The sequence below is a fragment of the Toxorhynchites rutilus genome, chromosome 2, assembly GCF_029784135.1.
Source record: "Toxorhynchites rutilus septentrionalis strain SRP chromosome 2, ASM2978413v1, whole genome shotgun sequence".
Classification (NCBI taxonomy): domain Eukaryota; kingdom Metazoa; phylum Arthropoda; class Insecta; order Diptera; family Culicidae; genus Toxorhynchites; species Toxorhynchites rutilus.
The window spans coordinates 211317614-211332328 of NC_073745.1; the positions used below are offsets into that span (position 1 = coordinate 211317614).

General features: G+C 40.4%; 1 protein-coding gene across 1 annotated transcript; it reads left to right on the forward strand.

Annotated features, from left to right (window-relative positions):
• The first annotated feature begins 47 nt into the window (after positions 1 to 47).
• LOC129769766 (peptidoglycan-recognition protein SB1-like) lies at positions 48 to 9388 on the forward strand. Its single transcript, XM_055772233.1, has 4 exons — positions 48 to 666; positions 8291 to 8551; positions 8612 to 8950; positions 9007 to 9388. The coding sequence occupies exons 1-4, from the start codon at positions 654 to 656 to the stop codon at positions 9207 to 9209; spliced, it is 816 nt and encodes a 271-aa protein (XP_055628208.1). The 5' UTR covers positions 48 to 653; the 3' UTR covers positions 9210 to 9388.
• Positions 9389 to 14715: the final 5327 nt, after the last annotated feature.

Here is a 14715-nt window from a genome sequence, read left to right on the forward strand (position 1 = left end):
TACACAAATACGAGACAGCGCTATCTATAAAATTCGAAGAAATAGCAAGCTTGTAGCAGAAACTTGAGCACATCCCAACTACCTGCAGTCTTCTCCACAGGCAAAAATCAACTCAACCGCAACGCAGCGGATGCAAATTACCGCCCGGTCAAATGATACCGAGAGGCTAAGTACATAAAAAAGTACAGCACGGACGGAACACGAGTAGGTTCAATAGTTTATCGGTGCGATCCCGCAACGAAAGCTGTGCGGTGCAGTGTACAAGTTTAGGAAACCAATCAATCATCCATCGAACTGTCGGACGAGCGCAAGATTCCACTTCCATCAGTATGTGCAAATCAGTGCTGGCGTTCTCAGATGACAACTTTGCGCGCAGTGAATGAGAAGTTTGAGCGGGAACCTCCTTGAGGCGAATTTTGAGCCGTTTTCTAGTGCCGCCAGTAACCGGAAGTTCGGAGTGTTTAGCATCCAGGCGCAATTGTTCGCCGCCCTGTGAAGTCTTGAGTTTTACTTTTTGATGTAGCTGCATGATCGAGGAACCACACCGACTACCAGTCGTACTGTGGGCTTTAACTACAAATCGATTGAGATAAATCATATCGTTCTATGGCGTAAGCTGTGTCGCAAAGTAATTCGTCCATTCGATAATCACCATGTACTGCTCAGGTGAGTGTTCTAGAAAATAGTTCGGCGTGAATACTAGTGGTGGCAACAATAGGGCGTCATAGCGGGACAATATTAGCATTGTGATAAACTGATAGTGATGTAGACGGTTGCACAGAAAACCTTCGTTCAGATTGCATGGATGCATTCCGCTGATAACAACGATTAGTGGTAAACATAGTGACATGGTTCAGGGATGGAACTGATTTGTCTCGACACGGCCAGACACCGTCAGTAGGATAAAGAAGCTTATGAAGCATAATATTGTGAGTGTTTAAACTGTACAGTCGGTGGTAACGTGAATCGTTGACGGTTTTGCGATTAATTGCTCCAATTTGGTATATTGTCGCCATGAGTCAAATTGTCAGCGTGGTGGTCTGTTATGGTATATCGAAAATAATTTGATTAGACAAGATATTGATCGGTGGGATAAGATAGTTTCTTCTTATTCTTCCGGAAGAAATAAAGGAAATCTTTAATGATGTTACTTCATAATGCTCGATTATGCTACTTCGTTCTCGTCCACTTCAGCTGAGTCAACAAAGCTTCGGATTAGTTCATGCTTTATCGACGGGTGTTTCAACGCGATTAAACCTCCAAACGGCTACTGATCTCATGGTTAACTTGCATAGTTTTATCGTAGGGGAAATAATTTACTTTATACGACAAATACTAACAATGACCTTTTAAAGCTTCTAAATTAGAGACAGGCCAAACTGATACATTCATGTGATACAGTAGTTCCTTGATTTAACTTAGTTTTGGCTTATTTTCTTCCAAAGGTACCAAAGCTACTTTCTGCTTAGTAGTCTGCTGAATTGAATGTCTGAAATAGGCTTCCAACGAACAATGGTGATGTTTGTTTCAGTATCACGCACAATGTCATATGATCCACGAGCTTGCTTTTTCATGGATTCCAACGGCGCCTTTTCAATGCGGTTGTTACGGATGGTTCCAATGATATTTATGTCCCTCTTGCCAAAATCTTCAAGAAGGGCCAACTGGTAAAAAAATTATCTATGTACACGTAACTTTCTTCAGCAACAATATCTTTGCTCAAATAGGATACAACCTTCGATCCCAATGGTTCTCCAGGGTCGCGATCAGTTTTCCTACAAAGTATATCAATAAAACATCATAAAATGCATATAAATCTAAACATGTGTTTTACCTTCATACGGGATAAACTTGATGAGATATCCGTCATGAGTACAAAGGCACCAAAATTTGTAGCCAAAACGAATTTCCTTCATAGAGTTTCTGCCGTAGTAAGGCTCCATAGCTTGGTCGATAGAGAGATGTTTTCCCAATGGCTGTCCCATTTTCAGAAACTTTTCATTCGCATGTTCAATCAAAGGTCGAACCTTGAACAATTTGTCGGACCCATCATTAAGTAAATTGTCGTTGAAATGCAGATATTTCATGATTTGCTCAAATTTATTCCTTCGACGTATCTTCGTTTGCTTCCCAGTAGAACCGCTTACTTGGTACTTTTACGTATCCGGAAACGAGCACAATTCCTCAAAATTTGTACATTTCCGGTACGGTCACACGGAATCTTGTATCTCCTTTCAACAGAGCGTACTTACTTGTCTCTGTGATGATTAGTCCGACGAAATCTACGTCAAATAGGTAATGGAACATTTGAACGGCAGGCCATTTATGTTTCGAGCAGAGATCACTAAGATCAGGTGAATGTCCTTCAAGAACAACGGCTGCATCTGCATCCGAATTCACGGCCATTTTTACCCAGTGTCTGGCTCTCCGCTTCTTGCTGCAGCCCGAGGAGCATTCTTGTGATTGGCCTCGTTCAATGTTGCTCTCGACATTCACTTGTTTACCAAAACCGGAAGGGCCATCCTCCGAGTTACGATCTCCAGCATCCATATCGTCGTCTCCATCGCTTGGGGGCACGGTGACAAAGTTAATAACGGGTGTGTCACATCAAATTGCATCACGGAAAAAACGCTGTAGAAATTCGCCCAGTAGACCGATCTTTTGAATATTTTAGACAGTAAAATAAAAACTATTAAACAACTTTTGGCATTTTTTTTTATTCATACTTCGAGCCCAAGCCCGTATGCTCGCACCTTCCTCTTTACCCCGTCCATAAGGTTATGTACAACGTCAGGTTGTAGTTTTTTTTTGAACAGAAATCCATTTTCTCTTGAAGTCCGCCTCCGATTTGACAACTTTTGGGTTCTTCCGGAGGGCCTGCTTCATAATCGCCCAATATTTCTCTATTGGGCGAAGCTCCAGCGCGTTGGGCGGGTTCATTTCCTTTGGCACGAAGGTGACTCCGTTGGCTTCGTACCACTCCAACACGTCCTTTGAATAGTGGCACGAAGCGAAATCCGGCCAGAAGATGGTCGGGCCCTCGTGCTGCTTCAATAGTGGTAGTAAGCGCTTCTTTAGGCACTCCTTAAGGTAAACCTGCCCGTTTACCGTGCCGGTCATCACGAAGGGGGCGCTCCGCTTTCCGCAAGAGCAGATCGCTTGCCACACCATGTACTTTTTGGCAAACTTGGATAGTTTCTGCTTGCGAATCTCCTCCGGAACGTTGAATTTGTCCTCTGCGGAGAAGAACAACTGGCCCGGCAGCTGACGAAAGTCCGCTTTGACGTAGGTTTCGTCGTCCATTACCAGGCAATGCGGCTTCGTCAGCATTTCGGTGTACAGCTTCCGGGCTCGCGTCTTCCCCACCATGTTTTGCCTTTCGTCGCGGTTAGGAGCCTTCTGAACCTTGTATGTACGCAGGCCCTCCCGTTGCTTGGTCCGCTGGACGAATGAACTTGACAAATTCAGCTTATTGGCGACATCCCGGACCGAACTTCTTGGATCACGTCTAAACTGCTTAACTACGCGCTTGTGATCTTTTTCACTGACGGAGCATCCATTTTTGCCGTTCTTCACCTTCCGGTCGATGGTTAGGTTCTCGAAGTATCGTTTTAGTACTCTGCTGACCGTGGATTGGACGATTCCCAGCATATACCGATGTCCCGATGTGACAACTCCGGATTCTCGAAATGAGTGCACAGGATTAATTCACGACGCTCTTTTTCGTTTGACGACATTTTTCCAAATTTACGAAAAATTGACAGTGAAGCATGGCCAACGTGATCTATACACTCTTATCTGATTATAAGCTAAAGCTGAAGATATAATTCCTAAAAATTAAATTTCTACAGCGTTTTTTCCGTGATGCAATTTGTTGTGACACACCCTTTATCATTTGTTGACACTAGATTTTCGAAAGCGTCTTCGTCCAAATCAATCAGATAATTGTACAGCTCCTCCGGATTATCGGGAAGCTGATATTTCCTTTTGAGAAAAACCTATAGATGGGTTATACCTATGATATAACCGCAAGGTTGACGTAGGACTGCCGTTGGCTTAGTAATCATTTGTGTTTTTCCAATTGGCAATAATCGCACTTCGAATGTTCATCATTTGGTACGATATCGCCGCTGCGCAAAGCTGTTGATAGAATTATGGATTAAACTAGTGAATGAATGAAACAATTTTCGAATTCAATTGCTAACAAATCCCAATTTAGGTCAATTCATGCATTATGGTAGTGGTTATCGCAGCAAATAGTTATCAACATTTTGCCTAATCATCAAACGGTATGCGTAGAAGTTCAGTGAGCTGAAGGGGGAATGTAGTCTTAAACAACCGAGCCAAAGCGTTGCATTTGTACCCGCTTTTGTAGACCGTGTTAGTAAAACGCATTCCGAAGTGCGTTTTGCAAGGGGGGGTCATAAAAAGTACTGACGAGATCTGGAAGGCCGATTTTCCTAATTTATTGGTTTCGGAATCTGTGTTAGGGAAACATTCCGATTTGCAAAAACGCAAACGAGTACAAAAGTACCCGATGCTTGTATCTATTTTGCCATGCCGATTTCCCTAGGCTCCATGGTTTTAAAGTCTGTGTTAGGCAAACATTCCGATTTGCAAAAACGCAAACGAGTACAAAAGTACCAGCAGCTTGCTTCTATTTTGCAATGTCGATTTCCCCAGGCTCCATGGTTTTGAAGTCTGTGTTAGGGAAACGTTCCGATTTGCAAAAGTGCAAACGAGTACAAAAGTACCCGCTGCTTATATCCATTTTGCAAAGCCCATTTCCCCAGGATCCATGATTTTGAAGTCTGTGTTAGGGAAACATCCATTCATTCCTGCGATGGTACCTCAATCGCTATTCAATTATAACTGAGTGGATTTCCGAGCGGCGCTCGCTTATATACCGATTGATGATTTCAATAGCCTGTTTTGAAAGCAATTTTAAGGCTATTGAACCAAGTGTTTGGATCAAAAAGTAACAAGTATATAACGCGTAGACATTTTATCTTTCGAATGAAGTGTTTATCATACCATTTCGTTCAGTTGTTTAGGAGCTATTAACACTCAAAATCTCGGTCTCCGGCGTAACGCTTTCGTTTTCAAAACTTTGATTTTACACCCCGGTATAGAAATGAAAGACGTAGTCCTACGTCAAAAAACAGTGTTTATCTCAGTATTTGTTTCTTATTGGCTTTCACTCAAGTTCCATCGTCCATTACAGTGTGCTACACATACAACGTAACTCCAACGTAAAGGAACGTAACATCAAATATTTTCCCATGGAAACGGCATGTCTGCATTCAAATGTATGACCAACGGCAACGTCGACGTCAGCAAAATATATCTAAGGAAGGGGCATATGGCTAAATGTCTACATTTGGATCACTTTATGAAGCTTTCTTACCAAGTTAGTTTGATCCTTGTACGATTTTTGACATGGGACTACGTCTAACCGGAATATATGGAGGGTAAAATGAAAACCTAAACACAGAACATGCAGGAAAAAATGAAAGATTTCGAATGCTTATAGCTCGAACATTTCGTACTGGATAGGAGAGATGTTTGCATCACTTGATAGGGAATATTTCTACGCATCTATCGCAACTAACAAAATGTTGTTTTTCATTAGATAAACAATTGAATAACTGTAAAATATTAGGCGATATCTAAACGCCCTAACTGCATCGTTTTGATTGGCCCGATTTACGGTTTCCCTAACACAGCCATCAAAACCAAGCAGCCTTGGGGAAATCGGCATTGCAAATACATGAAAGTAGGGGACTTTTGTTCTCATCGAAAAATGTTCCCTAACACAGACTTTAAAACCAAGCAGCGAAATCGGCATTGCAAACACACGAAAGAGCCTAGAGGCGAGTGAACTGAAAAGTTTAAACCCTCTTAAAGCCAAAAAGAAGAAAAAGAACACACGAAAGTAGGGGGAGCTTTTGTTCCCACCGAAATGTGTTCCCTAATAGAGATTTCTAAACCAAGGTGCCTGGAGAAATCGGTATTTCAAATTCATGCAAGTCGGGGGTATTTTTGTTGCGACTGGAATGTGTTTCCATAACACAGACTTCAAATCCATGAAGCGTGGGGAAATCGGCATTGCGAATTCATACAAATCGGGGGTATTTTTGTTCCGATTGAAATGTGTTTCCCTAACACAGACTTCAAAACCGAGGTTTCTGGGGAAATCGGCTCTGCAAATAAATGCAAACTGCGAGTACTTTTGTCCTCGCTTGCCTTTGTGCAGAGTGGAATACGTCTGTCCTAACATGATCTTCTAAACTTAGGAACCTGGAATCGTGCAGCCACTAGAAGCGAATGAACTTCCCAGTTTCAAGCAAATTCGAGATTCGAGAAGTATGTACACTTTTGGGATGTAAACTTCAGAGGGAAATGTAAAATAAAATAATCGTTTGATAATTTTTTTTTGTCTTTATTGGAAAGATTTTCAGCCTTAGGCTGGTTCATCAAACGTTTGATAATTCTTCCGTATATATATTTTGTTCTAGTCATCATACCAAACGTAAAATGTCCGTCATTAAATTTACTTGTAACGAAGAACAATCAATCACAATAAATGAATTGACTTTACACGGCATTTGTTCATTTTTTTCACTCTCAGAGCAAATATATTGAACTCAATTGAATTTGGAAACTGTTTCATTCAATCAAAAATTTAATCAATACAAACGAATGATTGCTAAGCTAAGGTAGTTCCACGTCAACCTTGCGGTTATATCATAGATATATCCCACTCATTTTTTTCGTACAATTTTCACAGAATAGGGCGCTTGCAGCGTGCATATGTATTAGTGATCTGTTGGGCAGGCAAAAGTGATCGCTCCATAGGAATTATATGGAGCGACAAGATTGAGCTTTGTTTAAATAATTATTTTAGCGAAATAGTTATAAAGATTACGCGCTAATCTATATGAATAACATGCGAATATATGTTTCTTCACATAAAAATATTTACTTTTAGCGTCAAAGCCATACACACGGGGAAAAATAGAAATTTCTGTTTTGGCCATGATTCATATCAATGGAAGCAGATTGATTATTCAAAAATTTTCACAGAAATAGTGCAAACTGCACATTGCGATTGTATAGCCGGATTAGGTGAAGTGTGCTCCCATTTAGGTTTTAAGCTTTTTGCTGGTCTCGTGAAAGAATAAACTATAATGAATATTCGTGTGCAGATATCCTTAATCGGCGGCTAGTTCCGCCAAAAAAGCAGTTGATTATGTTGAAATTAAGGACATTTTCAGCTTGAAATATCAACCAACTCTCAGATATGATTTCCGAGTACCCGAATGCTCTGCGGAGAAGCTAAATACGTTTATAAGAAAATTTATCGGAAACGGAAAAAATCCATCGATTGACCAATTCATGGAAATACAAGGAAGCATTCAAACGTGAGCTCGAGACTCTGTGACTTTGATCTAGGTGCGAAAATGTTGATAATCCTTTTTCTGCCAATTTTTCGATTCCAATCTAATGGGAGAGTCGCTCAATGAACATCGCGAAATAGGTGCTAGTAAACTAAATAATATGCGTTACACAAAAACTCTTGTTCATAAAATAGCTTGCCTAACTGTTTCACAAAGTTCATGTTAGCTCTATGCACTATTAGAATGACCGTAACTCTATTTAAATCATCTACAAGAACGCCGATTGATAAAAATCCGCTTCTGCTGCATAGACACTACGAATGTAAACAAGCGAATGTGTGCCCAACACATGCTCTGCATGTATGTGTAGCAAGAGCCCTATCAGAACTAGTGGCAGCTACTGAGATGTGTTATGTACTGCAACCAATGGCTCACGCGATCACTGAACTGGATGGTAACAAAAGTTCCAACAGAAGTTTGTTTTCTAGAACTGGAGAGAATCAAGTTCCTGTGGGTTTGCTTAAGAATTATACTTTTACATGCTTTCATATACTTTTTGTCCCAGTCATCTCATATAAAGCAATTAGATTGTATGCAATAATTATCTTTACCATGTTTAGTTTGACCGTCGATCTCATGTCTTATCAACGTATTTACATTTTTGCCTATGTCAATCAAGATATGACTGTACTAGAAACTCGTGGGCGACCCATCAATAAAATTTCCATTTATTCCACTAATATCATCACATTGCTGATATTTGCGTTGAGGCACCAAGCAACCGATTAGCCCCAATAACCACGTCAAGCGGTACTTTCTCGGCGACGGCATCTATCAACTGAATTGCTACAGTTTAAGTAAGTGCTACAAATTTGATCTTTTCGTTGCAGCCCGAACCGCTGCTATCAGCAGCTCGAGCCGGTGCAAATCTCCATACAGTAGTAGCTGCAGTCGCCTTTCCGATTACGACCTAGAAGCAGGGGAACGTACTCCGTTGTTGTTCAAAAAGGTTGCAAAGGTCCAACCTGCATACGATAAGCAGGAAAATCAATTGCAACCCTTCCCGGCAACGGCTCTCCTTGGCATCTTGACGTTGCTTCTACTTCTGCTAATAGGGGTTATAATCGCCATCTATTTGCTATTGCTACAAGGTTCATCACTATGAAATAGGTTTTTCATGGGTTAAACAACTCATAGCATGTTGTTTTCAGTTCCTCACCCGTGGCCGGTGTCCCATCCGTTCTATTTGGTGGAACGTCATGCGTGGTGGTCACACCCAGCAGCATTGGAAGCATTACCCTTGAACAAATCAGCTGTTCATAATGTGATCGTCGTTGATACCGATAGCGAGACTTGTCTCAATCATGCTGAATGTACTCAATTTGCTCGCAATGTGCAACAGAACACCTGGACGGAGAATGGAACCCACATTCCGTACAACTTCTTGATCGGCGGTGATGGGAAGACTTACGAGGGACGCGGTTGGAGAGTACAGCATGGTTTCGCTGATCTTCCGGGTAAGAATGACACCGTCGTCGTTGGAGTTATAGGTAGGTCTCGTAGCTACGTCGTTAATGTCACAAATTGAAATATGATTTATTTTCAGGAACATACGATGAGAATCGCCCTTCTGAAATCATGTATGCAGAAATAAAGGCACTGATTACCGAATCCATCCGTCGGCTTTATTTATCGCCCGCTTATCGACTGTACGGTATAATGGACGAGTCAGACCCCACTAATGAACCTCCGGCGTTATATTCAGAGCTGAGAAATTGGAGACATTGGACGGGATTTATTACAAAATAAGGAGACGTGTTGCAGCGATATCCAAAGAAGGTTGTCGAAGTTGCATTCGACGGAATTCGATCAAAAGTATTATTCTACACCTAGAAAAGTGAATCTCATATATATTGTAAACTCATTTGTATTGTGAAAAACGCTTTTAGTAACCAATCTCAATCGAAAGTAAACGAATGAAAGTAAGAACAAAAAGGGGTTTCTACTTCTTTGCTTGTTTCAAGAATGTTTCCACTCAATAGTTCATACCTCTCGGGTGTCCGACACAGTGTGCTCCTGTGGCTGAGTGGTTAGTGTCCCACATTATCATGCTGGAGGTTTTGTTCGATTCCCGTTCTGGCCGGGGAATTTTCTGTCAAAGAAATTTCTTCTGACTTGCACTGAGGTCACGCGTATTCTAGAGCTTGCCGCTCCCAGAATACATTCAAGGCGTGTTATTCGGCATAGAAATCTCAACTAAGTACAACTAATAAAAACGACGCAAGTAATGCCGACGTTGAGAAGGCAAAAGTTCCACTGTTAGTACCATCAAAGAAGAAAAAGACTGGAATAATCATCTTCAAACTCTGGTAATTTTTACACACAGAGATGACCCAAGGGTAGACACTACCTTCTTCACACTCCAGTACCTCTGACCAGAGTCCAACATTCAGCAACTAAACGTCCGAATGACTGTTGAGTCATCTTGACGGAGAAACTGCTGAAAGAGGCAAAAACTAATTTCCAATTGAATGCGGAGGCGGATTTTGTCATAGTCCCCTGATTATCCTCAGTTAAATATGACTTTGTCGAGCCCTGCCGCTGACACAGAGGACATAGTCCATATTAGAGGTGTGCAATCCAGCTCATCATGATGAACAGCTCAGATCAGCTCAGCTCATCTAGAAGAGCTGTTCTTTATGAACAGCTCTTCAGTTCAGTTGTCAGAGTCGACATCTGGTGGCGACTTTCAATTTGGTCTATACATTTCCGATATTTTTACTGAGACTTTTCATTATAATATAAAATTGTCTTCAAGAAGAATTTTTTGAGATTTTTTCACCGCCTACAAACAAAGTGTTTTAGACTAATTTAATACACAGATTTTAATTTTCATTCATAATTTGAATTTTAAAAACGTGCTCATTCTGCCTGAAAGTCAATTATTATTTTTGGCGCCCCCTAAAACAAAGCCCAATTCCGTCAACACGAATATAACAGTTGAAAAGACAAGGAACAAATGAAATTGAACTGATATCATAACACGGAGAGCGAGAGACGGTCAGTTCATTTGAATATTACAGCTCACACACTCTCTTCAATTCTACAGCTCTTTTCTCTCCTTCATCATCATCAAAGTGAGCTGAAGAGCTGTTTGATTTTTTTTGCGAGCTGTTCCGCGTCAACTCACTTCAAAGAGTCGATTCTTCGGAACAGCTCATGAGCGGATGGCACATCTCTAGTCCATATGAGGCAGACCTTCAGACAAATGGTAAGGTTGCGTTACTTGCTATGTGTTAAGTATACGAATTGCGTGGAAAGTCTGGAAAGTGTATTTGTTCCACAGTCTCATTTCCAGCATCGGTTTTTCCAGGTTTTTTTTCGCATATAATGTCGATATATCCCTTTACCTTCATAAGAGAGATTGAGAAACTGCCCATAATATTTCGTCCCCGTGCTTATTGAATTGCAGGAGATGTCTGTCATGGAGTCCCTCATCACTCCAAACTCACGTCCTGCCATACGTTGTCGATTAGTGCGATCAGAAATTTGTACGTTAATCTTTAGTATTTCACGGATGATCAGGTTGTCCTTTTAACTTTTGCGTTTTGACCCTCTTCCCGGATGATCAGCAACACTTTCAAGCTGTTGATGCCCCAGAATAATATTCTGAACTGTTCCACAGCTTATTCCATAACAGTTCGGCTGAAAAGTTTATAAGGTTGACGTCTAGATGGCGCCTCTTGCTAAAATCTACTTGACTATCACCAAGGCGCTTGTATAAATGTATAACAGGTGAAGCAACATCATCACTTCAATGAGAAGGGTATTACGGTTTGTGGAGCGGGGGTTGTTTGTTTTGTTATTGCTAGGATATGCCATTTTTGCATTTTCACATGCGAGAGTAGTGGATGAACTGGATGAGAATGAAATTCTACAAAATCATCCCGTCTTTTTCACATAAATTCGCGAAAGCCGAACAAAGTAGGCATCGTTCGAATAAGCGTCACAGCAGTTTGTAGAGAGCCGCCGGCAGCGTTCTGATTAGAGATGTGCCATCCGCTCATGAGCTGTTCCGAAGAATCGACTCTTTGGAGTGAGTTGACGCGGAACAGCTCGCAAAAAAAATCAAACAGCTCTTCAGCTCACTTTGATGATGATGAAGGAGAGAAACGAGCTGTAGAATTGAAGAGAGTGTGTGAGCTGTAATATTCAAATGAACTGACCGTCTCTCGCTCTCCGTGTTATGATATCAGTTCAGTTTCATTTGTTCCTTGTCTTTTCAACTGTTATATTCGGGTTGACGGAATTGGGCTTTGTTTTAGGGGGCGCCAAAAATAATAATTAACTTTCAGGCAGAATGAGCACGTTTTTAAAATTCAAATTATGAATGAAAATTAAAATCTGTGTATTAAATTAGTCTAAAACACTTTGTTTGTAGGCGGTGAAAAAATCTCAAAAAATTCTTCTTGAAGACAATTTTATATTATAATGAAAAGTCTCAGTAAAAATATCGGAAATGTATAGACCAAATTGAAAGTCGCCACCAGATGTCGACTCTGACAACTGAGCTGAAGAGCTGTTCATAAAGAACAGCTCTTCTAGATAAGCTGAGCTGATCTGAGCTGTTCATCATGATGAGCTGGATTGCACACCTCTAGTTCTGATGCTGTTTGTAAACAATACCGACAGCAATTCCAATATGGCTGAAAGTGCATTTCATATGATTGTTTCACCTGGTATATATAGAGGCGCCTTGACTATCACAAAGCACCATCTTCCAATGGATACGTGTCAAATTATACCAGGGACAGACATACAGCTGTATTAGCGTTGTACAGGTACCACGGTAGCATGACACACGTACTTTGGTTGTGCATTGTACAAATTTTCACCACATATTTCAATGAAAAAGGTTTTTATTTAGAGTCTAAACTATCAAATGCAACAAACAAGTTTCCAATCTGAGTCATGAATTCAAGAAAAAGTCAATGAAAAGGATGTTTACCAAGTGTTTTGATACAGTTTGTTATGTTAACTGTATATGTTTGTTATATACAGTTTGTTAATGCTATTGTACTGTATCCACCGTCTATGGCGCTGCTACAGTACAACTGTAGCTATGTACAACGGTGAAACAGGTCGGTACAGGTACAGCGATTGTATCGAGATGCTTGCATGGTTCTAGCGCTGTACATGGTGACAGACATACAATTTTCGAAGTACAACGCTAGTACAGTTGTATGTCTGTTATAAGTATTAGACAGCAATCGGTTGATTGGTTCCTGAGTTACAGCATTGAGAGTGTAGCAACTTTTGTTATTGTGAAAAACATGAAAGAAACCGAATTTCGTGTATTGATAAAGCATTGTTTTGAATCGGGCTTCGAATTGCTTTCGCTTCCACCGTATTCTCCAAATCTGCCCCCCAGCGACTATTTTCTGTTCGCAGAACTGAAGTTAGAGGCGAATGAACTGCAAAGTTTAAAGTCTCTTAAAAACAAAGAAAAAGAAGAACTGAAGAGAATGCTCGCTGGCAAGAAATTCAAGACCGATTACGTGATTAGTGATTAGTGATTAGTGCACCCGTGGCCGAGTGGTTAGCGTCTCACATTATCATGCCGGGTGTTCAGCTCAATTCCCGTTCTAGCCGGGGGATTTTTTCGTCAAAGAAATTTCCTTCGACTTGCACTGTGGTCACGCGTATTCTAGAGCTTGCCCCTCGGAATACATTCAAGGCGTGTTATTTGGCTTAAGAAACCTCAACTGAGTATTAATAAATGACGCTAGTTAATGCATACGTTGAGACGGCAAAAGTTCCACAAGGGACCGTTAACGCCATTCAAGAGTAAGAAGAACGTGGTTACCGAAACTGAGGCCTATTTTGAGGAGAACCGAAAGAGTACTATAAAAATGGTATCGAAAAGTTGCAAGATCGCTGTATCGCCCTCCAAGGCAATTATGTTGAATCATAAAATTGAATTTTGCAAACAAAAAAAAAGTTTTAGTGTGTTACCTTATAAACATTTCAGCCGAACTGTTACTTCTCAACTATTTTCCGTTGAGAAACGTTACGTTTTAAGCAACGTACAATAATATATCGAACCATTAAAAGTTTTGTTTGCGCCCATTTTCCACAACTTCAAAAACGATTCACATGGTCACAAGAAAAAGGGCCTGATTCTCGCATACACTTCACGGTGGAAACGAAATAAACGGCACGCCATTGAACTACGTTTTACGAGTTAGTGAAGTGTCGAAGATAATGATGAGTTTTCAGGCAGAATGAGCACTTTTCAAATAAAAAATCATTAATGAAAATTAACTTCTTCGTATCAAACTGGTATTCAATGTGAGTGGAAAACTTTTTTTTCTTCATGTGATATAATAATCTCATACAAAAATTTAATCTGAAGATAATTTGATATTATAATGATAAATTTAGTGGGAAACTAATCTCGCATCCAGATGTCGACACCGCACCGTTGTCATCGCGAATGCGTTTCATACCGTTTCCACCGTGAAGTGTATTCGTAGTGTATTCGAGAATCAGGGCCAAAATATCGAAACCGAGGGGTGCACCAATGAAAAATATACAATAAAATACCATACCATGTAAACTACGACATTAATTTAGAAACTCATAAGTTTTGTTCAAATTTTGATTTGTACTGGGGTGGATATTTCCTTCGTGCCAGTCAGTATAAATATATACGAAGCGGTTTATTTTCATTTCGATTTGATTGAAAATTATTAGCTTCATTTTGTACGTCTTCAACATTTTTTTCCGTTTCATGTACCACGATTCATTTGACGCAAGAGCTTCTTTCTTCCAGCGTTCCTCGTTTTCTAGATGAAGAGAACTTCGAACTCGTTGAATTTGTTTGTTCGAAATTTGTGTTGGTATCGCTCTAGCGTGAAACACAGCATCAAAAATTTGTCGCTTAGCTACAATCGATTCTTCACGCATGTTTCAATAAAGAAATTCGGCACTATTGGAAAATCTCCTCTCGACGTTAGCGTTTTCATGTGAGACATAGAATTTCATTTTTACGAGTACCGTAAATTTATTCCCCGGTAGCAATCCCTCCCAAAAATGGTCTATTGGCTAATTTTCCCTATCATAGTGAGCAAATTTATTGCTTATGTTGCTAGCAACCTTTTCGGAATATCTTTCAGTACCAAGTCTGCTGGTGGTCCACTGATAGGCTTAAATTTGTCCATGTAGTCAAAATCTTTCGAATCGAACATTATGGTACATGATTATTTTTACGCCGCAGTATCGCTTGGTGTGGCAGCTCGAAACTTTTAATAAA

Excerpts from the sequence above, each read along its gene's own strand:
- LOC129769766 (XM_055772233.1), top strand. Across the intron at positions 8,552-8,611 it reads CTATTTGCTATTGCTACAAG|TTCCTCACCCGTGGCCGGTG; the intron begins GTTCATCACTAT and ends TGTTGTTTTCAG. Across the intron at positions 8,951-9,006 it reads CGTCGTCGTTGGAGTTATAG|GAACATACGATGAGAATCGC; the intron begins GTAGGTCTCGTA and ends ATTTATTTTCAG.